Source organism: Neofelis nebulosa, chromosome 15, assembly GCF_028018385.1.
Source record: "Neofelis nebulosa isolate mNeoNeb1 chromosome 15, mNeoNeb1.pri, whole genome shotgun sequence".
NCBI classification, from domain to species: Eukaryota; Metazoa; Chordata; class Mammalia; order Carnivora; family Felidae; genus Neofelis; species Neofelis nebulosa.
The window spans coordinates 36761451-36785069 of record NC_080796.1 but is presented as its reverse complement, the minus strand read 5'-3'; the positions used below and the strand labels follow the sequence as shown (position 1 = coordinate 36785069).

General features: G+C 38.6%; 1 protein-coding gene across 11 annotated transcripts in view; it reads left to right on the top strand.

Moving 5' to 3' along the window:
• The window catches only part of RPS6KC1 (ribosomal protein S6 kinase C1), a 321171-nt gene that overhangs the window by 174283 nt on the left and 123269 nt on the right, over positions 1–23619 (top strand). For 3 of the 11 annotated variants that reach the window (XM_058700929.1, XM_058700930.1, XM_058700928.1), the window contains exon 15: positions 7702–7831. In XM_058700929.1, the coding sequence (XP_058556912.1) occupies positions 7702–7831 (130 nt within the window). Of the gene's footprint in view, positions 1–694; positions 861–904; positions 1292–6061; positions 7037–7701; positions 7832–12193; positions 13469–15666; positions 15853–23619 lie in introns of those variants that run through there. The other 8 variants (XM_058700934.1, XM_058700936.1, XM_058700932.1 and 5 more) reach the window with 6 other exon arrangements.

Below are 23619 nucleotides of genomic sequence, written 5' to 3'. Positions count from 1 at the left end.
TTGTGAATTAAATTAATTGACCTATGTTAAGCACTTAAAATAATGCCTGGTGTACAATAAGTGTCACATAAACGTTTATCATTAGTACTGATAGGGCAGTGTTTCATAATATATAGTAATTTGTATTTGCTGAAGCATGTGTTGAATTATAGGGCTACTAATGTTAAGAGTGAGGCCGCTGCTGGTGATACAGGTGAAAAGGCCTAAAAAAATAGTGGACTGGCACATAATAGGAAATCAATTGGTATTTTTCATACAAATAACTGAATTAATCATGAATGAAAGAGAAAACAGAAATAAAAATAAAAAGAGAAGAAACAGAAATTTTGGTTGAATTTGAATAGTGGGATGTCCTAAATGCATAGAAACATTAATGTAAAGAAGTCATTTAAAGATTTACAGTTGCAGTTGGTTAAATTCTGTGGGGGAAAAAAAAAAAAAAGATTTACTGTAGGAATATTCTCAAATTTGAATGGCTATAGCCATATGAGGAAGGTGGCAAATTCTCTCTTGAGAAAGGAAGTTATAACATTAGACAGAATTGGCAAAAACAGCCATTTCAGTGCTCTGGAAATTGATCAAAGGGACAGGACAATCTGAAAAGTGTTTATGCTTGAAAAACAACCAAACTTTGGGAAAGAGTGGGAGTCTGTGGCATTTTTGCCTGGGCTACTCTCTTTTCCCTGCTTGTCAGGTGTGAAGTTTCTTCCAGATTGAAGCAGGCCATGAGGGCCAACTGTGAGGTTGCATGCGTGTGTACAGGAACAAGGAAAGGTCCCAGTTGAAAGTAAAAACCAAGGGAGATTTGTAAGTGTCCTAAATTTTAACTGTGTTCTCCTACACATCAGCAGATGACAAGCTTTAGGGGCTCAGGTATTTGAATATAACCTCTTTTCAATCACAGGTTGAACACTTAAGCTATGCAGACACAGGATGATCCCCAGGAAGTGAAGCTCAAAAATAAAAACAAAAGAATGAGCAGAGATAGCAACAGCTGCTTGTAACAATGTGGTGGGAGAAACAGCTATACAGATCTAGCTGAAACAAGTTAACAAAGAACAAACCAACCAACTGCCATGATAACAGTCTTCTTGGGAACAAAGTCAGGCTCTAGAGTTGCTAAAATATATCATCCAAAATATCCCATTTTCGGGGCACCTGGGTGGCTCAGTCGGTTAAGCGTCTGACTTCAGCTCAGGTCACGATCTCACGGTCCGTGAGTTCGAGCCCCGCGTCGGGCTCTGGGCTGATGGCTCAGAGCCTGGAACCTGCTTCCGATTCTGTGTCTCCCTCTCTCTCTGCCCCTCCCCTGTTCATGCTCTGTCTCTCTCTGTCTCAAAAATAAATAAACGTTAAAAAAAAAAAATTAAAAAAAAATTCAAAATATCCCATTTTCAACAAATATTATATGATACACACAGAAACAAAAAAGTGTGACTCATGTGCAGGGAAAAAAGTGGTCAGTAGAAATTGACTTTAAATGTCCCCAGGTTGGATTTAACAGATTTCAAAGTGGTTATTATAAGTATGTTCAAAAACTGAAGGAAGCCATGTTTAAAGAATTAAAGAAAAGTATGACAACAATGAATCAACAAATAGAAATTCTTGATGAGGAGATATAAAGTATATATAAAAAAAGACCCAAAATTCTCAAGTTGAAAAGTACAATAATTGAAATGAAGAATCACTGGGGGGAGGGGGTGGAATTCATTAGAGCGTATCTATAGCAAATTTGAGATAGATGAAGGAAGAAACAATTAACTTGAAGATAGAATGATAGAAATAATCAAATCTGTAAAAAAGATGCCCCAAAATTTGAAGAAAAAGAACAGGGCTACACAAACCTGTAAGACAATATCAAATATACCAGGGAGTCCCAGAATGAGAGGAAAGAGAGAAAGGGGAAACAAAAGTATTTGGAAATGTAATGGCTAAAAACATCCCAAATTTGGTAAAAAAAACATTGATATGCATCCAAGAAGCTCAATGGACTTTAATTAGGAAGGTATACCTGGTCAAATTGTTGAAAGACAAAAACAAAGAGGACGCTCTTGAAAGCAGCAAAAGAGAAAGCGCTCATTGTATACAAGGAAACATTAATGTCTGACTTCCCATTAAAAATGATGGAAGACAGTTTACACTTTAAGTTATAAAATAAACAAGTCACGGAAATGAAAAATACTGTATAGGGAATATAGTAAATAATACTGTATGGTGACAAATGGTGACTACACTACTGTGATAAGCATTGAGTAAAGTCAGATTGCTGAAGCAATGTGTCATATGCTTGAAACTAATATAACATTGTATGTCAGTTATACCTCAATAATAATAATAATAATAATAATCATAAGGGGCACCTGGGTGGCTCAGTCAGTTAAGTGTCCGACTTTGACTCAGGTCTTGATCTCATGGTTCATGAGTTCGAGCCCTGCGTCGGGCTCTGTGCTGTCAGCTCCGAGCCTGGAGCCTGCTTTGGATTCTGTGTCTCCCTCTCTCTCTCTGTTCCTCCCCTGATTGTGCTCTGTTTGTCTCTCTCTCTAAAAAATAAATAAACATTAAAAAAATAATAATAGTAATACCAGTGGGAGGCAGAAGACAGTGAAGTGACATACGCAAAGTGCTGAAAGGAAGTAACCATCAACCAAGAATTCTCTATCCAGCAAAATTATCCTTCAAAAATGAAGATGAAATAAAGAAAGTCCCAAATAAAGACTAAGGGAATTCATTGCTAGACTTGCCTTACAAGAAATAATGCAGGAAATCCTTCAGGCTGAAAGGAAATCACACCACATAGTAACTTGAATTTCTAGGAGGAAATGAAGAGAACTGGAATGGTAAAACATGAGTCACTGAAGAAGACTATTTTTTCCTCATTTTTCTTCTCAACTTCTTTTAAAAGACGTAAGATTATATGAAACAATAATTATAACACTGTGCTGTTGAGTTTATAACATCCAGAAGTAATATATTACGTATATGACAATGATAGACAAAGGGCAGAAGGAATGGAGCTATAATGGAGCAAAGTTTCTACATTTCACCTTCATTAAGTTGGTATTAATCTGAAGTAGATTGTGATAAATTGAGATGCATATTGTAATCCTTACAGCAACCATTAAAAAAATATATAGTAAAGGAAAATTAATAGAGGAACTGAAATAGTACAATAAAAAGTATTGATACGAAAGACAGCTGTAAAAGAGTAACAAAAAAAGACAGTAGATGTAGAAAACAAGTGGCAAAATGGCAAATGTAAACCCACCACACCAATAAGTACAATGAAATATGAATGTTTAAACATGACAAACAAAAGGCAGAGGTTATTAAACTGGATTAAAAAAAAAGTAAGATTCAATTATCTTCTGTGTATGAGAGACACAAATAGGTTAAAAGAAAAAGGATGGGAAGAGATAAACCATGTAAATGGTAACCATAAGAGAGCTGAAGTGGCTCTATTAAATACCAGCAAACTAGCTGTGAAGACAAGAGACTTACTAGAGACTAAGAATTTTCATAGGGATAAAAGGGTCAGTACAATAGATGCATATGCACCAACAGCTTCTATACATAAGAAGTGAAATCTGACTGAATTGAAGGGTAAATAGGCAATCCAATAATAATAAAAGGAGGTTTCAATACCCCATGCTTGGTAAATTAGAAAATCAGCAAGGATACTGAGAAGACTTTAGTAACATTATCAAACATCTCTGACATATATGGAACAATGATTGCAGAATGCGTTCTTAGCACATGTATATGGAACATTCTCCAAGATAGATCATATGCTATACCACAAAACAAGCTTCAGTATTTAAAAAGATTTAAGTCATACAACATGCTCTGATCATAACAATTTAATTCTCATTCAGAGATCTGGTGAGTCCACAAATATTTGGAAATTAAACACACTTCTAAATAACCTATGAGTCAAAGAAGAAGTCTCAAGAGAAGCTAGAAAATGTTTTTAATGGAATCAAAACACAGAAAATATCAAAATTTATCAGATGCAGCTAAATCAGTTCTTAAGGAAAATTTATGGCTTATAAACTCCTATATCCGAAAAGAAGAAAGGTCTCAAATGAAAATCTCACCTTGCACCTTAGCAAACTGGAAAATTACTGTGTTATTAGAGGAAAGATAAGTATATAGATCAATGGAATGGAATTGAGAATCCAGAAATAAACCCTTACATTAATGGTCTATTAATTTTCAATAAAGGTGCAAAAAGAATTTGATGGTGAAAAATAGTCTTTTAAACCAATGTTGCTGGGAAAATCAAGTCACATGCTAAAATCAAAATGAACTAAGACCCTTACTTTATACCATATGTAAAAATGAACTCAAAGTAGCTCATAGATGAAAAATGGAAGGCAAAACTAAAAATTGTAGAAGAAACCATAGGAGAAAATCTTGATGATCTTGGGTTAGGCAAAGAGTTATTAGATATGACACCAAAAACATCCATAAAAGAAAAAAAATTGATAATGTGGGCTTCATTAAAATTAAAAACTTTTATACTTCAAAAGATAGCAGTCATAAAATGAGAAGACAAGCCACAGAATGGAAAAAATATTTCAAATCATGTAACTAATGAGGACTTGTATTCAGACTATATAAAGAACTCTTATAGTGGTACCTGGCTGGCTAGGTCAGTAGAACATGAGAGTCTTGATCTTGGGGTTGTAAGTTTGAGCCCCACGTTGGGTTTAAGTAATTGATTATTTTAAGTTGATTATTTTAAGTAATCACTTAAAATAAAATCTTTTTTAAAAAAAAAGAAAGAACTCTTATAACTCAGTAAATATAAAAATGGGCAAATTATTCACCAAGGAAGCTACATGAAAGGCTTCGAAGGCCATCCAACGATGGTCACCATCATTACTCACCAAGGAATAGAAATTACAATTATAATAAGATGCCTCTAATACCCACTAAAAGGTCTGTAATCAAAAGATAGACCATATTGAGTGTTGGTGAGCATGTAGAGAAACTGGAACTCTCATATATTGCTGTTGGGAATGTAAAATGGCACAGCTATTTTAGAAAGGTTGGGCACTTTCTTAAAAAGCTAAACAAATATTCCACATGACCCAGCAATTCCACTCCTAGGAATGTCCTTGAGAGAAATGAAGACATGTTTACACAAAGACATATATGTGAAAGTTAATAGCAATACTATTCATTATAGCCTCAGCCTGGAAAGTCTACATGTCCATTAACTGGTGAGTAGATTAACAAAATATGTTCTATCCAAACAATGGAATGCTACTCAGAAATAAAAGGGAACAGGCTTTGATACCTGCTACAACTTGGATGAATCTGAAAAACATTATGCTAAGTGAAAGAAGATAACTGCAAAAGGCAACATATTTTATGAGTCCAATTACATGAAATATCCAGAAAGGGCATATTTATAGAGACAGAAGGCAGATCATTGTTTGCCCAGGGCTGGGGATGGAAATGACGATTAATGTAAACATCACGAGGAAATTTTTTAGGGTGATCAAAGTGTTCTAGAACTGGATTGTGTGATGGTTGCACAACTTTTTACATTTACTAAGTAAGAATCATTGAATTGCACACTTACAACAGATGAATTTTATGCTATATAAATCATCTCTCAGTAAAGCTGCGAAAACAAAATTTGAGGATGCATGAACGTTTCAAGGCACATTCTTTCAGCATGCCCATGAAAGGAGTAACTGGATCTCTCAGATTTTGGCACAGTATCTAATTAATATCATGATGTGCTTTGGAATAGGAAACTGATGGGTATTAACTGTCCTATTATACTATATGAGCTTGAGAGAAACAAAGCGAGTTACTCAAGGTCATGTTAAAAATCAGTTGAAAGCCGTAAACGCAGATATCCCCTACCACCCCACAGCTACAGTGGTGTTAGACATAGCTCCCTTTCAAGGAAATCTCGTCATTTGGCTAGTCATCAAGTCCACTTGTCACTGGGGTTGAATTGAGCAGTTCTTTCCGTTCATATATTTTTGTTTTCCTTTGATTCACCAGTTGGATTCCTATTACTCACTAAGTCCTTCTTTTTTAGCTCTTGCAGTTCAACCCTGTGGAGCGTCTTGGTGCTGGAGTTGCTGGTGTTGAAGATATCAAATCTCATCCATTTTTTACCCCTGTGGATTGGGCAGAACTGATGAGATGAACAGAATGCAGGGTTATCTGTGCACATTCTGATCTTCTCTGTGACAGGCATCTCCAGCACAGAGGCAGCTCTGCCTCACAGTCACTTATGGAGCACCAAGACATTGGGATAAAGACCTTTAGAGGAAACGGGGGAAGAAAAAGGCTGAAAGAGAACAGTTCCTTTACCATGACTCTCTGGACAAGATACTGGCTACATTTGCAAGGGGCTTTTATGTGCAAACCTTTAACAAAGGTTTGATCTTTATTTTATCTGCATTTAGTGTTGCAGACGGGTTGTATGCCCAGCTGAAAGAAGAATGCCCTTCAAGAACTTCCTCTGAAAGCTCCAAGTGTACATTTAAGTGTTACTTGAAAGGAGGACCTTTACATGGCAGCTAATAGTGCTTTCTGCTAAGCAAGATTGGTTTATATGATCGTAATTAATATTTGCCGAATAATACACTAAAAGTGCTTCATGAATAGTGTCATCTATGGAGCTTAAAAAGTGAGAAAAAAAAAGGATATATACATCATGTCTGATAGAAAACACGCACCATGATGCTGTATAATTAATATGTGCTGAATGTGGTTCCATACTATCTCATGCTTTCTGAAGTCCACGTGAAGAGAAAACTCATGTTGTCAACTTTATACTTGGTTGGTTGGTACTGCTTATGGAAGGGTTCGTATAAACACTCACGGTCTCTCAACTTTATCCTTCTGCGCCCTACGCCCTTTGCCTATTCTCTCATATTCGATTCCCTTTTCCTCCACTAGTACATATGCAACAAAAAGGGAAGGGAGTATTTATTTCCCCAAATTGTATCCACTTAATAAGGACAAAGAAATCATGATTATAAAATAAACATGGTAAAAATTGAAATCTCTCCTTTATTTAATTGCTTAAGTTTTTTGTTTTGCTTTGTTTTAGAAGGGCCTTTCTTTCATTTTGGAATGTTAGCAATTTCTGCTGCTGCTTATGCTTGACTTCATTGTAGGTTTTTGGTTTGGTATACTAAGAACCAAAGGATCTCATGTAAATGGAATTGAATGGCAATCCTATTTTATTACTTAGTGATGAGATTTCCAGATTTGACCTCCTAATCTACCTAACATTATATAGAAAGTATATGAGTATTTATACATCTACAAATATTTGTATTTGTTATTTCTTTATGTTGCTAAGATAGCTCCTGCATCCGTGCCTTGTTTATAACAATTTACAAATGTTTTAAAAGCATTAATGCCTCTTTTTTTAAACTTTATCCAAAGATGAAAGAATAAATTACTTTTTTCGGAGTTAGGGGCCATCAGAAATAATAGAAGTCTTCCATATTTTTAATCCTCCGAGTTTTTGAGATCGAGAGTCGATTCCTACTCTAGGAGCATCTATACAGTTTCCATTTGCCATCAGCTAGGTCCTCCCATCGAAATAAATGGAAGCAGAAAATGCTTTAGTGAAACAAAGGAAATGTGCAAGCATTTTTTCTTTTTCTATTTTCCTACTTCCCCTTTTTCCTTCTGGTTCCCTTATAACCTGAACCTCAGACGAAGGACTGCAACAACACCAGGATGGGGAGCGGGTCACCAGGATCAAAGCGCAATCAAGATGACATCACTCCCTGGAACTGGATTTGGACTCACCAACTCCCTGGGCTCATAACAGGAACTCATGCAGGTGAGACTGAAGAATGACTTCCTGTGTAGGACCGGTAGGAAATCTGCAAGTACTTAGAGCTGGCCACTGCAGAGCTTCCTTCCAGAAGTGCCCTGTGACAGGAAAGTAGGACCTCACAACTAAGGGGAAGCTCCCAGCCCTGCCACATGATTTTGGTTCCTTGGATTCAGGACAGTAATGTCAACAGATGGTTGCTGTGTCAGTGTGTTGACATAGCTCCATTGCTTCAGCTCCCTTTTCTCTCTATAGATTTGATTGGAACTTGTGCTTAATGTAGATGTATCACTCGTAATCATGGTGGACATGAATTATTATAGTAGTAAACACATAGGATATGGCTTTGGGGTGATGAACCCAAGTCTGTTTTTATTTGATGATGTGTATTAAAATATTAGTATTTTTAAATGCTGTGGGTGATACTGCTTTTTTGTTTTTTTTAAATTTTTTTAATTATTTTTTTTAATGTTTATTTTTGAGAGACAGAGCATGAGTGGGGGCGGGGGGCAGAGAAAGAGAGGGGAGACACAGAATCCGAAGCCGGCTTCAGGCTTTGAGCTGTCAGCACAAAGCCCAACGCAGGGCTCAAACTCAGGAACCCTGAGATCATGACCTGAGCTGAGGTTGGTCACTTAACTGACTGAGCCACCCAGGTGCCCCTGTTGTTTTTTATTTTTTATTTTTATTTTTTTGAGCATATGTCCTGTGGGTCAAAACATGGAAGAACTTACCATTTTGTATTTTTCATTTGATTTTTTTATTGTAGGAAAACATACATAATATAAAATTGACCATTTTAACTACTTTTAAGTACACAATTTAGTGGCATTAAGTACATTCCCGTTTTATCCAGCCATCACCACCGTATGTATATCTCAGAACTTTCTAATTATCCCAAATTGTAATTCCACCCATTAAACAGTACCTTCTCTTTCCCGTCCCCCTTCCTCCCAGCCCCTAGTAACCACTGTTCTACTTTCTATCTCTATGAATTTGACTCTTTGAGGTCTCTCATAGAAGTGGAATCCTATAATATTCATTCATCCTTTTGTGTCTGGCTTAATTTCACTTATAACGTTTTCAAGGTTCATTCATACTATAGCATATATCAGAATTTCATTCCTTTTTAAGGCTGAATAATATTCCACTGTACATATAGACCACATTTTGTTTAGCCATTCACCTGTCAGTGGACATTTGGGTGTTTCCACCTTTTGGCTATTGTGAACAATCTCATTATGAACATCGATGTGTAAACATCTGTTCAAGTCAGTACTCTCATTTGATTTTATATTTTTATATGAAATTACCAGTGTCATTATTTTATGATGCTTTTTATAAACAGGTTGTCAATAATAAGTGTGATATAATGCCACCTATCTTAAGATAGGATATGAAAGTCTACCATTTCTATTACACAGAAGTAGAGTTAAGCTCCTGAAAAGTGAAAGAGAATGCTATCATTTTAGCAATTCAACTACGACATGAGTTAAAACTTTTTGAGACATAGTACTTTTCAACTTGTTATAACTGAACTCTTGATAACATATTTAAACTGCCTTTTAAACATTTACTTATTTAGTTATTTTAGAAAGAGAGCGTGAGTGGGGGAGGGGGCAGAGAGAGAGAGAGAAAGAGACAATCTTAAGCAGGCTCCAATGCTCAGCATGGAGCCTGACATGGGGCTCGATCCCACGCATGACCCTGGGATCATGACCTGAACCAAAATCTAGAGTGAGATGCTCAACCAACTGAACCACCCAGGCACCCCCTTTTAAACATTTTAAAACAGCTACAACTCCTGTTGTGTTTTGACCCTCAAGTTTTTTCTATCATCTCTTATTTCAGTCATTGTGAACCACGATCGAGTTTTGCTTTCATATAATGGATGTATTGAAGAATATAAAATTATAAATAATACTTACACTATGGCCAGAAACACTATATTAGGACTTCATACATAGAATGCCCTCATTGAATTCGGTTGCCCATATTTATGAATCCAAGCAGAAAAAAATCTGACTGTATTAGTGAAAGGCTCTTGGCTTTGCAAGGGGCCCCTTGTAGCATCTTTATTTGACTCACTTAGGGAATGCTTTATAGCAGAAGCCAAGGCGTAAGCTGGATCATTTTTCTTCTTAAGAGTAATTGATTTAACCTCTGGGCTAGCTAAAGCCCTGGATAATGAAGCCTGGTATTTCAGGCTCTTTCTTTGAGGATTGTAGAAAATAATAGAAAGCCTTACAGTCGTGTCCTGGTCTGATCTCTGTGACTTACTAACATTTTTACCTTAATCAAAGAACAATATTCTAGACCTATTCCCCCACTTACAGAATGAAGGGGTAGGTAAGTTCTAAGCTCCACAGCATGTGGACTTTGTTTTTCGGAGTGAGCTAAGTTGATAAACTAACATCGGAGAAAGACAAGGTTAGTGCAAATCTTAAATTAGTGCTTAACTGTTTCCTTATAATTTTGTTTTCTAGTAAATACCGCATACTTGGGTCGCTGCCGTCTACCCTCTCAGCAGCATAGCCCTCAGTGGTTATGTGGCTATAAAAATTATAAATAGAATGCAATATTAAAAGGTTATTTCTCAGTGAGCTCTACACTGGAAAAGGAGAGTTGAAGGTTCAGAAAGAAGTACCAAGAGGTGAAAGGAGGTTCGGACACACCTACATTTGCTCACTTCTTAGACCTTTCTCAAAAGCTGTGGTGGTATTTCTACCCCTGTTGCCCTCATCCATCATCTGTTATGTGTTTATTTGACTCAGTTCTTTGGCAGGCATAATCAGAGTACAAAATTGATACTTTCTCTTCCTGTTTAATGCAGAACATTAACCTCTACCAGCCTAGGTAATTTGGACTTTCGAGTATTTGATGTCTACTCAGCTCATTTTAAGGATTTCATATGAAGTCCTTATGCTGAAGGGTTACTAAATGGTAAAAGCTGTGAAGTCAGCTCTTTCTAAATAAAGTTGTAAACATAAGAGCAGCAGGGAAATGGGAAGCAAAGTACTGCGGTCACTTTTTGTGACTTGGAATCACTTGTTTTCTCAAGGACAGTAAATCGGAAACTGGAGAACAAGCTTCCTCTTTGGGAAGATTTACAGTAGTGGGGATATACAGTCAGGTGGTATGGCTTTGCATTTTTTGGCCTTATCCCATGACTTCTTTCCTTGATCCAGGGATCTCACCTCAGGGAGGAAGAGAGGCAGAAAAGATTTGTGGAGGTGGAAGAGAGAAAGTAACTTGAATGAGGTAGTTGAGGGAAATGAAGCAGGGGGCACTTGTCAGCCGTGCTGGCCCTGGTGTCTGGAGCACTAGAGAGCCTGCTTTGTTGAGCTAGATTTAAAGGGCAATCCTTTGTTCTTCTCCCAGGAAGAGGTAGGCAGAAAGTGAAACTATTCCTGCTATTCCAGGAAAAGAGATAGTGAACTGCCTTTTTGGAAAAGATTAAGTGACAAGCTTGTCAGAGTCTGTTCTGTCTCCATCTCCTTGCTGAAGACAGCTGGTACGGCTGGTAGAGGCCATGAGTGTCTGCAAAGAGTTACTGGGATTTCTTTGGGGCAGAAATACCTCTCGCTGAATGTTGCGAGAAAGAGTGACAAATGAACTCGCTTTCGGTCACGCTTTGAGTTGTTGGTATCCTGTCTTTGTAAGTCCCAAAGAAATTTCATATCAAAAAGCTATCTCTTCTAGTCATGTTGATCAAATTCCTCCTAGAGCTAATGCACAAGACAGTAGTTCGACCAGCCTCACCAAAAAAAGGCAAATGTAAAGGGGTTCAAATCTATTTCAGCGGTAATGGTGTGGTGTGATGTTGCCTTTTTCACATGGGAGAGATACATAAAATTGGCTCAAGAGTGACAGATAGAAAACAAGAAGAGGAGGAGGTGTAGTGTTGGCAAAACAAAAGAAAACTCATGCAACTATTCGGTCTCTTGGGCTTGTTCTGGAAAGAAAATGTGTTAAATATTTGAAGAATCTGTCTTCAGCAAAAAGATTCTGAATGACTGAGAGAACTTTAAAACCAAGTCCCCCCCTTACCATGCTCTCCCACTGTTTTCTCATTTTTTCTTTTTCCTCTCTTCGTCTCCTCTTCATCTACCCTTCTTCCCTGTTCTGGACTTCTCTGGTCACTGAACAAAAGAAATGGTGCCTATCTTCAAGGACCTTGTAAAACCCAGGGGAAGGAAAGCATAAATAATAAGTAGGGCAGAATGTTGTAAGTGTTATAAGGTACAAATAGAGGTATGGTGAGCACACAAAGGAGAGATCTGAGGAACTGCAGGAAAGCTTCTTGTATTGGAGCAGTAGCCTGAAGTTTGAATAGTATTTTTAAACATAAGGATTTTTTTTTTAAAGATTTTGTTTGGGGAGAAGGAAAAATTCCAGGGGAACAGCAACAACAACAGCAACAAAACAACCAAAACCCAAAAACAATTGTGTGCAAAAAAACCTGGAGATGGGGAAAAGTGAAGCTGCGCATATTGTTTTGGCTGGTGTGTAGATACATGTATTTGAAAGGTAAGTCGGGGCCAGATTAAATGCCTGGCTGAGACGTTTGAGTTTCATTCTCTAGGTTGTAGGGAACTAGTGAAAGTTCTTAGCTGACGTTATTGCAGCCTGCTGTTGAAAAGATAATTTTAGGGTTAGAATGGAGAATAAATTGGAGAGAGCATGGTTAGAGGCAGAGAGATCAGTTCGGAGTTATTGCAGAAATTCAGGCAAGAGATAAAGTCCTGAATTAAGGTGGTAGAAAACAAAGGAGGGGGTACATCATCGTCCTCTTGTCCATGTCTCTTGTGTATAGAGTAGAGTTTCCCTATCAAATAATTGCTTTCCTTGTTTCTTGAAGCCAGTTTATACTAGGAGATTATGGATTTGTTGTTTTTAAAATCACCCCCAAGGAATCTCCAGAGAGACAAACCATTGGTTGATAATGATATTGACTATTCATAGCTTAAAACCCCCCAGGTCCCAACTCCATTTCTTTTTATCATTTTGTGGCACTCCTTCCCATCCTTTGCTTTTAAATAGTTGTTTGCTTTTATATGGCTAGTCCTCCATTCTTGCTCTTAGAAGGCATTACATCCTGCCAGGTGACTGCTCTTTGTCCCAGACCTCTGACACACATTTAGCTTAGCTCAGTGGTTGTCAAAAAGTGGTCCCAATCTGGGTCAAGGGAATAGGGTGATTTTTACTGTTCTTGCAACTTTTCTTCAAGTTTGAAATGATTGCCAGGTACAGAAGTTTTCAGCAAAATGAAAGAAAAAGTGATCCTCAGACCATCAACATTAGCACCATGTGGGAACTTGTTAGAAATGCAAATTCTCAGGCCCTGTCTCGAATCTACTGACTCAGAACTCTGGGGGCTGACACAGACCGGAGTCTGTCTTAAGCTCTTCCCAGTGATTCTGATGCATGGTTAAATTTGAGGACCACTGGCTTAGTTTAATGGAAACTCATTGCCTCTGCCTTGTATGATCTCATGCAACCCTCCTTGAGATATGTGTTTTGGGTTTGAAGACATCTCCCAACACTTAGAATGTTTCCCAGGAGGCTGGCCCAGGGAGGCCTTGCGTCAACGGGACTCACCCGAAGTGAGGACAGGAGGAAGGGAAATGGCAAGGGGAATAGCCAATTGCATAAAGAAAAAGAGGGGGTGAGAGGAGGAGCCCAGGAGGAGTGATTCAGTTCCCTCAGAGACATGCAGCCAATCCTGTCTCGGTTATCTGGATTCAAATAACCCACCCTTTGTTATAGATAGTGCTCTTCTCTCAAATCCCTGTTTGAAATAGAATAAACCCCGCATTATACTGGCAATTCTTTTCATTACACGTTGTATACCTTTGGGTTATTTGCTCCTTCTTAAAGCAGAGCCACAGCGGAAATTTAGTATTTACTCCCTGCATTGTCCAAAATCTGAATGTGAAGATGCTAAACTAAGTTTAGGAAAGACACCAGAATGTTCTCATCGGATTCTGAAGTGCGGCAGAGCTCTCTCAGCGAAGAGAATAAAGAGTATTCTCTTTAGAACTGAGGGACCCAGCTGGGGGTGCTTTCTCGGTGGACTCGGCTCTGCCTTTTGAAAATGGGCATCAGGCTTCACAGGAGGGAAGTGAAATGTCCTAGATGTTCCCTGAAGGTTAAGTGTGTGCATGGGTGGGGGTAGGGGTGGGGGGGGGTGCTGTGAGGGGGGTCATCCACTGTCCTCTTACTCTTCACTTTAAGGCTCTGTTGTTTATAAGGTACCTCGATTATTAGGTAAGATGATTCATAAAGTTTATTTTGACCAAATGGGTATTTGACCGCTCGTGAGCACGTGCAGAATGTTTAGATAATTTTGGCTTTTCAGTAGGTGGGATTTCAGGGATGGCGGGTGTTTCATTTGTCTCTGTGCTCTCGCTATGCCCAGACTCAGCCTCACATTGCTTAAAGTGCCATCGACAGGACATGCTTCAAGCGCTTTTTCCAGGGGTGGGCAGGGGTTCCCGCTAATGCCCACCCCTCCCCTCGCACCGCCCCTGATGGTGACGAGGGGCACAGCGCGGTGGTTCCGGTTAGGGAGGATGGGATCTGGTGAACAGAGAGAGGCCACCTTGCCCCTGAAAGAATCAGCTTTCCTGTTGGGAAATGACCTTTGGGGCTCTTTCCCCGGATCTTCTGACTGCAGAGGCCAGTACTCTTCTGGGTGTAGGGCCCTGAGCAGCTCTTGGCAAATGTGATATGGGCAGAGGGGATGCTGCATAGAACTTGATACTTTGAGAAAGATGAAATGCTGCCTGCTTCTTATACTCTCACCTCTTCAGGCCCTAAGCTTAACTCAGTTCAACACCCCCTGCCCCCTGCCAGGCCATACTTCTGCCTAATAATGATGCCAGTGGTACCTGAAGACTCACTCAGGCTAGGTTCACTTCGGCATCAAAAGTCACTGTAGGGCATAGGGCTTCCTTTCACCTGTACCCTATTCCTGGGGCCCAAACACCGCAGTTGTCCTTTCTTGATTGTAAGGATCTCCCCCAGACTGCCGGTCTGGGTCTCACCCTCACCGCTTCGTTGGCCTTCCTGGCGCTGGTGAGTCTTGGCGCCCAGAAAGCCGAAAGCAACAGCCATCCTGATGCTGCCACTCTCCGTCCCTCTGCTGCAGATTGAAGCTATATCCAGTAGCTTATCTCCACTGTGGGCTATCATGGTTTGCGGGAGAGGAGGGGTGAGCGTCGCTGCCTGCTGCAGCTGTCTCCTTTTGAATCAGCTACCCCCGCTCCCCAGGTGCCAAAATAGCTCGCTGGGTTGAGAACACTCCCCATCTCTACCTCTCCCGCCCATTGCAGCGCTGGTAGCAGCTTTCCAATGAGCCTTTTGTTGCGGAAGCTCTAAATCCATGGTAGGGAAATTACCAAGAGACCCTTCCACCGTCTGCCCTCCCTCCCCTTGCTCCGTCTCTTTCTTTCCTTCCTTTGTCTCCTTCCGTAGCTAGGGTCAGAATCCCTAGCCAGACTGAGAACATGGTTGCTATTCCAGGACCCAGATGCCAATATGTGGCAGCATCTGGCTTATTGGCAAGCGTCGCCAGCAGTTGTGCTGGCTGTGTCTAGGCCTGTCATGTGGCTGAGCCTGCTAATGGGGGCCCTGTCACAAAATGGAGTTTCTTTGAGAATATGGTCTCAACCAACGAGCCCACCAGAAAGCAGTGAGCTGTACTGAGAGGACATGAATTATTGGACAGGGTGACTGCCTACTGTAGCTTTGATGCTGATCCTGGACCGTTCCGCAGAAATCCCTGTTTTATGTTGTTGGAGTCTGCTCCTCCTGTAACCTTAACTTCTTCCTGTTAGTGTTTCAGGTGCCTTAAGGCATGGAGCTCCTTGAAAGAGAAACACAAATCACGAAAAACGTTGAGATAAAATCCTGCTCCTCAGAGGCGCCTGTTTGGCACGGGGAGCGCATGATAACAGCTTGCTTTAGAAAGGTGACATTTCTGCTGAAGGCTGAATAATAAAAAATGCATTTTTAAAAACTCAGCTCTTCTGTGTCTTCTGACGGTTGACTTTTGAAGTGAAGGCCATTTCTTCAACGTGAAGGGTCAGTTTCCAGGCTAGCCTCTCCAACCCCCAAACAAGGGCCTATTAACTCTTGTCATCACTGATGAGACTGAGGAACTTTTAAAGTTAATTATCACATAATAGGGCTGTTAGTACTTTTTTCCAAGGTGCAAACACAGAGTGCTCAGAATGTGTCAAGCACTGTCGGAGGCGTTGAGGGGCAGAGACAGATGAAGAGCATGTGATTCCTGCCCCCGTGATGCAGGTCGTTGGTGACCAGAGTGCATATACCTCCATTATATTCTTTCTTCCCTACAGCCTATACAGTTGGACAGGGTGGGTGATATGCTTGTGTTTTACAAATGGAGAAACTCAAATCCCAAGAAGTTGATTTGCCCCAGTTGGCGTGACAAGCTAATAAGAGCTGTGATTGGAAACTAAGTAGTTGTAGTTCTGCTTCATTGAGTGGATGTGTGTTGCATTCTCAGGTTACGATCTCCGAAAGGCAGAAGCTGTGTCTTTAACTTTTTGCAAGCTGCCCCCAATTAGCAGCCTCCACTCAACGCATGACCCCCTTTCTATACATCTCTCCCAGACACACACACACACAAATATATATATATATATATATTATATACACATATATGTGTATATATATGTATATAATATATATATAATAATATATATGTATATAATATAATAATATATAATATAATATATATTATATATATGTATATATATATATATATAAATGATGGATGTATGTATGTATTTATGTATAAATACAGGGGCTCTTTACAAACTGAAGCCAAGTTTTCCCTGTGACTTGCTGAAAGGAAGGAACCAAAAGGAAGAACATAGCAAAAATCAGCTTGAATTAAAAGATGATAATGATCCTGGGAAGATGGTGGTGGTAATGGCAGTAGCCTACCACCTACATAATCCCACATAAAAACATACAGAGACATGTAGTAAAATCAAAATTGATAGACCGCCTCTACAACAAAACCAGGTGACAGGATGCCACAAATCTCAAAATGCAAGTATTTGGGGTCAAAATACCAGTAACCATAAGGCTTGCATGAGATGGGCATCTGTGTGGGAGACAAAAAGAAGCCACAGTATAGCTCTTCACTGTGTCTGAGAACAGCACCCCAAATAGCCAACCCCAAATAGTTTCACTAGGAAACTCAGACCAATATGAGAACAGCAGCTGAAGGTGAACGCATGTTGCCTGTTCTAATACCCACTGAGCGCAAAGGGCTTGTAATAAGGGATTAAAGGCGCCGGCCCTTTGAACCCTCAAAATTGACCAGCCAGAACTGCCTTCTAGTACCGGGCCCTTCACTGGGAAGTTACTGGGAATGGTATTAAAATTGAACTGGGTAGGGGCAAGAGAAAGGCCCAATTCAAAGGAAGGGAACAGCCAGGAAATTTCAAAGCAATGTGTCATTTTTTTTTTTTTTAACAGTTCGTACAAACAACAGAAGAGGGAGCTCTGTGAAGTTAGAGCTTTTTAAAAAATTTAGCTTGATTCATTCTCATAGTTTAGGAAAACTAATTTCACATTAAAAATGCACAACAGAAGAGAATCAACATCAAGTCCCATGCAAAGTTATTATAAGAGAAGGAGAATTAGGATTAGAATAATATTCTTATGAACAGTGAAAATATCCCAGGGGTGCCTGGGTGGCTCAGTCGATTGAGAGTCCGACTGTGGATTTCGGCTCAGGTGATGATCTCACAATTCATGGGATCAAGCCCCATGTCGGGCTCTGAGCTGACCGCGTGGAGTCTGCTAGGGATGGGATTCCTGCTTGGGATGGGTTCTCTCTCTCCCTCTGGCTCTGCCCCTCCCCCACTCACATGCTTGTTCTCTGTCTCAAAATAAATAAATGAACTTTTAAAAGTAATTCCAGAAATATGTGCTTACAAAATAGACCAAAATTAATTTACTACTCCAAAATGAACTGAAGGACATTAAGAAAGTTAAATAAGACATGAAAGAATAACCCAAATTGTAATTAGAAAATTCAGAAATGAGGTGGTAACTCGGGAGGGAATGAGAAATGAAAGAAAAAACTATTTTAGAAACGAAGACTAAACTAGAAAGGCCATAAGAGTGAATGAACACAACAGATAATGCCTTAAGAGAAATGTGATAGGAAAACAACTTTTTAATTGAAGGCTTAAAATTTTTTTCAGGTTCACAGAAAAACTAAGGGGAAGGTACAGAGATTGCCCTTATGCCCTTTGCCCTGCATGTGCACAGCCTCCCCCATTATCAGTATAGCCCACCAGAGGGGTACCTTTGTTAAAATTGGTGAACCTACTTTGCCACTTTGTCATAATCACCCCAAGTCCATAGTTTGTATTATGGTTCACTCTTGGTGTGGTACGTGCCTACCAGTTTGGACGAATGTGTGATGACATGTATCCATCGTTATGGTATAAAGACTATTTTCATTACTCAAAAAATCCTCTGTGCTCTGCCTGCTCATTCTTCCCCACCCACGTCTCACCTCTCCCCCCATCCACGCCACACCCGGTAACCACTGAATTTTACCATCTCCATGGTTTTTCTTTTTCCAGAATTTCACATAGTTGGAATTATATATTACGTAGCCTTTTCAGATTGACACCTTTCTCCTAGTAATTTGCTTCCTCCACATCTTCAGGGCTTGGAAGCTCATTTCTTCTTAAGTGCTGAGTAATATTCCATTGTCTGGATGTGCTACAGTTTATCGATCCATTCACCTACTGAGGGTCATCCTGGATACCACCAAGTTTTCCGATTATGAGTAAAGCTATAAACATCTGTGTGCACGTTTTTGTGTGGACATAAGTTTTCAACTCCCTTGAGTAAGTAAAAGGGAGCACTATCGCTGGATTGTATGGAAGAGTATGTGTAGCTTGGTAAGAAGCTGTCGAACGGTCTTCCCCAGTGACTATACCGTTGGGCATTCCCACCAGCAATAAGGTGAATTCCTGTCGCTCCACATCCTCACCAGCATTTGGTGGTGTTAGTGTCCTAGACTTGGGTCATTCTGACAGGTGTGTGGTGGTATTTCATCGTTTTAATTTGCATTTCCTGATGACCTATGATGTTGGGCATCTTTTCATATACTTATTTGCCATCTGTATATCTTTTTTTGGTGAGATGCCTGTTGAAGTCTTCGGCCCATTTTTTAATTGAGTTGTTCACTTTCTTATTGTTGAGTTTTAAGAGTTCTTTGTGTATTTTGGTGAGCAGTCTTTTTTTATCAGATATGTCTTTTGCAAATAGTTTTTCCCAGTCTGTGGCTTGTCTTCTCATTCTCTTGACATTGTCTTTCACAGGGCAGGAGCTTTGCATTTTAATGAAGTTAAGTTTATCAATTACTTCTTTCATGGATTGTGCTTTTGGTGTTGTAAACTGAAGTCATTGCCATACCCAAGGTCATCTAGGTTTCTTTTCCTATGTTGTACTCTAGGAGTTTTATAGTTTGTATTTTACATTTAGGTCTGTGATCCATCTTTAGTTAGTTTTTGTAAAGGATATAAACTCTATGTCTAGATTTTTCTTTTTTTCCCCCTTCCTCCCTTCCTTCCTCTCTCCCTTCCTCCCTCCTCTCTTCCTCTTTCTCTCTTTCATGCAGATGTCCAGTTGTTCTAGCACTATTTGTTGAAAAAACTATCCTTTCTCCATTCTATTGCCTTGGTTCCTTTGTCAAAAATCGGTTGACTTATTTACATGGTTCTGTTTCTGGGCTGTGTGTTCCGTTCCATTCATCTATTTGTTCATTTGACACCACCGTGTTGTCTTGATTACTGTAACTTCATACTAAGGCTTCAAGTGGTCTAATGTTGTTGTTCTTCAATATTGTGTTCACTATTCTGTGTATTTTGCCCATCCCTATAAACTTTAGAATCACTTTGTTGATATCCACAAAAATAACTTGCTGAGATTTTGATCAGGGTTGCATTGAATCTATAGATCAATGTGGGGAGAATGGACACCTTGACAGTATTGAGCCTTCCTATCCATGAATATGGAATGTCTTTCCATTTATTTATTTATTTATTTGATTTCATTCATTAGAGTTTTCCTTACATAGATATTGTGCTTTTTTTGTTCAGTTTATACTTAAGTATTTAATTTGGGGGGGGGTGCTAATATAAATGTTATTGTGTTTTTAATTTCAAATTCTACTTACTCCTGCTGGTATATAGGAAATTGTATCCTGAAACCTTGCTGTAGTTATTAGTTCCAAGAGACTTTTGGTGATTTTTTCAAATTTTTAAAATAGATGCCCATGTCATTTGTGAACAAATAGTTTTATTTCTTCCTGTCTCAACTGAACTTTTGTTTCTTTTTTCTTGTATTATTGCATTAGCTAGAACTTCCAGTATGATGTTGAGAGGAGTGATGAGAGGAGACATCCTTACCTTGTACCTGATCTTAGCTGGAAAGCTTTGAATTTCTCACTATTAAGTATAATGTTAGCTGTAGGTTTTTTGTAAATGTTCACTATCAAGCTGAGGATTCTTCCCCTCAATTCCTACTTCACTAAGACTTTTTATCATGAATTTTGTCCACATTTACTGATATGATTGTATCGTTGTTATATCATTGTGATTTTTCTTTTTTAACCTGCTGATGTGATGGATTCATTAGTTTATTTTTGAATGTTAACTTGCATACCTGGAATAAATCTCATTTGGACATGGTGTATAAGTATTTTTATACATTCTTGAGATGCATTTTCTATTATTTTGTTGAGAAGTTTTGTATCTATGTTCATGAGAGATATTGGTCTGTAATTATTGGAATATCTTTGTCTGGTTTTGTTATTAGAATAATGCTGGCCTCATAGAACGAGTTGGGAAGTATTCCCTCTGCTTCTGTATTCTGGAAGAGATTGCAGGTAATTGGTACAATTTCTTCCTAATTGTTTGATAGAATTCACCAGTGAACCCATTTGGGCCTAGTGCTTTCTGTTTCAGAAGTCTATTAATTACTGATTATTATTGATTCAATTTATTTAATAGATATAGGCCTATTCAGATTATCTAGTTTTTCTTGTATGAATTTTGGCAAGTTGTGTCTTTCAAGGAATTGGTCCATTTTCATCTAGGTTGTCAAATTTGTGGGCATAGGGTTGTTCATAGTATACCTTTATTATCCTTTAAATGTTTATAAGGTCTGTAGTGATATCCCCTTTTTCATTTCTGATACTAGTAATTTTTGTCCTCTCTCTTTTTGTCTGGTGAGATGCTTCCAGATTTTATTGATCTTTTCAAAGAATCAGGTTTTATTTTAATTTTTTTTTTTCTGTTAGCTTCCTGTTTTCAATGTCATTGATTTCTGCTCTAATTTTTATTATTTACTTGAGCTTACTTTGGATTTAATTTGCTATTCTTTTTATAGTTTCCTAAGATAGGAAGTTAGATGATCGTTTTTAGATCATATATGCATCCAATGTTGTAAATTGTTTCTAAGTACTTTCACTGCATCCCACAAGTTTTGGCTAAGTTGTATTTTCATTTAGTTCAAAATATTTTAAAATTTCTTTTGGGATATCTTCTTTGACCCATGAGTTATTTAGAAATGTTTTTTGTTTGTTTAATGTCCATGTATTTTGAGATTGTCCAATCATCTCTTGTTACTGATTTAATTAATATTTATATTATAGGGGTGCCTGGGTGGCTTAGTCGGTTAAGCGTCTGCCTTCAGCTCAAGGTCATGATCTCAGAGTTCGTGAGTTTGAGCCCCGCATCTGGCTCTGTGCTGACAGCTCAGAGCCTGCAGCCTGTTTCAGATTCTGTGTCTCCCTCTCTCTGCCCCTCCCCTGCTCACACTCTGTCTCTCTCTCTCTCTCTCTCTCTCTCTCTCCAAAATAAATAAACATTAAAAAATTAAAAAAATATATATTTATATTATATATTTTATGTCATCTTTATATTTATTTAATTTTATTGTGGTTTGAAAGCAGATATACGATTTCTGTCTCTTAAATTTGTTTTATTGCCAGGAATGTGGTCTATCTTGGTGAATGTTCCATCCATGAGTTTGAGGAGGATATATATTCTGCTGTTGTTGGATGAAGTAGTCTATAGATGTCAATTATATCCAGTTGTTTGATGGTGGTGTTGAGTTCAACTTTGTCTTTACTAATTTTCTGCCAGCTGGTTCTGATAGAGGGATGTCAAACCCTGCAACTATGTTAGTGGATTCATCTGTTTCTCTTTGCAATTCTATTAGTTTTTGCCTCACATAGTTTGACGCTCTGTTTTTAGGCACATACACATTAAAGATTATAACATCTTCTTGGAGAATTTACCTCTTTATGATTATGTAATGCCTCTGTTTATCTCTGATAACTTTTCTTTTTTTGAAATCTGCTTTATCTGAAATTAATATGGCTACTCCTTTCTTTTCATTTATTAAAAAAAATTTTTTTTTAACATTTATTTACTATTGAGAGACAGAGAGAGACTGAGCATGAGCACGGGAGGGGCAGAGAGAGGAGGAGACACAGAGTCTGAAGCAGGCTCCAGGCTCTGAGCTGTCAGGACAGAGCCCGATGTGGGGCTTGTACTCAAACTGCAAGATCATGACCTGAGCCTAAGTCATCCGCTTAATCAACTGAGCTATTCAGGTGCCCCTCCTTCTTTCTTTTAATTAGTGTTGACATGGTTTATTTTTCTCTGACCACTTAATTTTAATTTATATGTGTATTTGTGTTTAAAGCGGGTTTCTTGTAGACAGCATATAGTTCTTGTTTTTGTGATTGACTCTGATAATCTTTTAATTAGGGCATTTAGATTATTGATGTAATCGGATTAATGTCTATCATATTCATTACTCTTTTCTATTTGTTGCCCTTGTCCTTTGTTCCTATTTTGGTCTTCTGGTCTTTTTCTGCCTGTTGTTTTAATTCAGCATTTTATGCAATTTTAATCTCTCTCCTTTCTTAGCATATTGGTCTTCCCTTCCCTCCCCTTCCCTCCCCTTCCCTCCCTTCCCTTCCACTCCTCTCTTTCTCTTTTTTAGTGATTGCCCTAGAGTTTGCAATGTACATTTTCAGCTAATTCAAGTCTACTTATATATATATATATATTATATCACTTCAGATAGTCTGAGTACTTCCTCTGTCCCTTGTATCATTGCTGTCATTCATTTTACTTATATAAGCGTGCACATACACACACACACACACACACACACACACACACACACACATCTATATACACACATAATTGAATATGTTGTTGGTATTATTTTGAATAAATTGTCTGTTAGAATCAGTCAAGAATTAAAAAATGAAGGTTTTTCAATTATTCCTTCTTTGTTGCTTTCTGTTACTTTTTGTGAATCTGAGTTTCTGACCTATGTTATTTCCCTTTCCTCTAAAGAACTTTTAACATTTCTTGCAAGGCAGGTCTATAGGCAGAAAATTTCCTCAATATCTCTTTGTGAAAAGGTCTTTTTTTTCTTCTTCTTCTTCTTCTTCTTCACTTTTGAATGTTAGTTTCTCAAGGTTCAGAATTCTATGTTGGTGGGTTTTTTTTTCTCTCAATATTTTAAATATTCCACTCTGTTCTCTTCTTGCTTGAATAGTTTTTTTTTTTAATTTAAAAGATTTTTTTTTAGTTTATTTATTTTGAGAGAGACAGAGCAAGCAGGGGAGAGGCAGAGAGAGAGGGAGAGAGAGAATTCCAAGCAGGCTCCTCACAGCCAGCACAGAGCCTGATGTGGGGCTC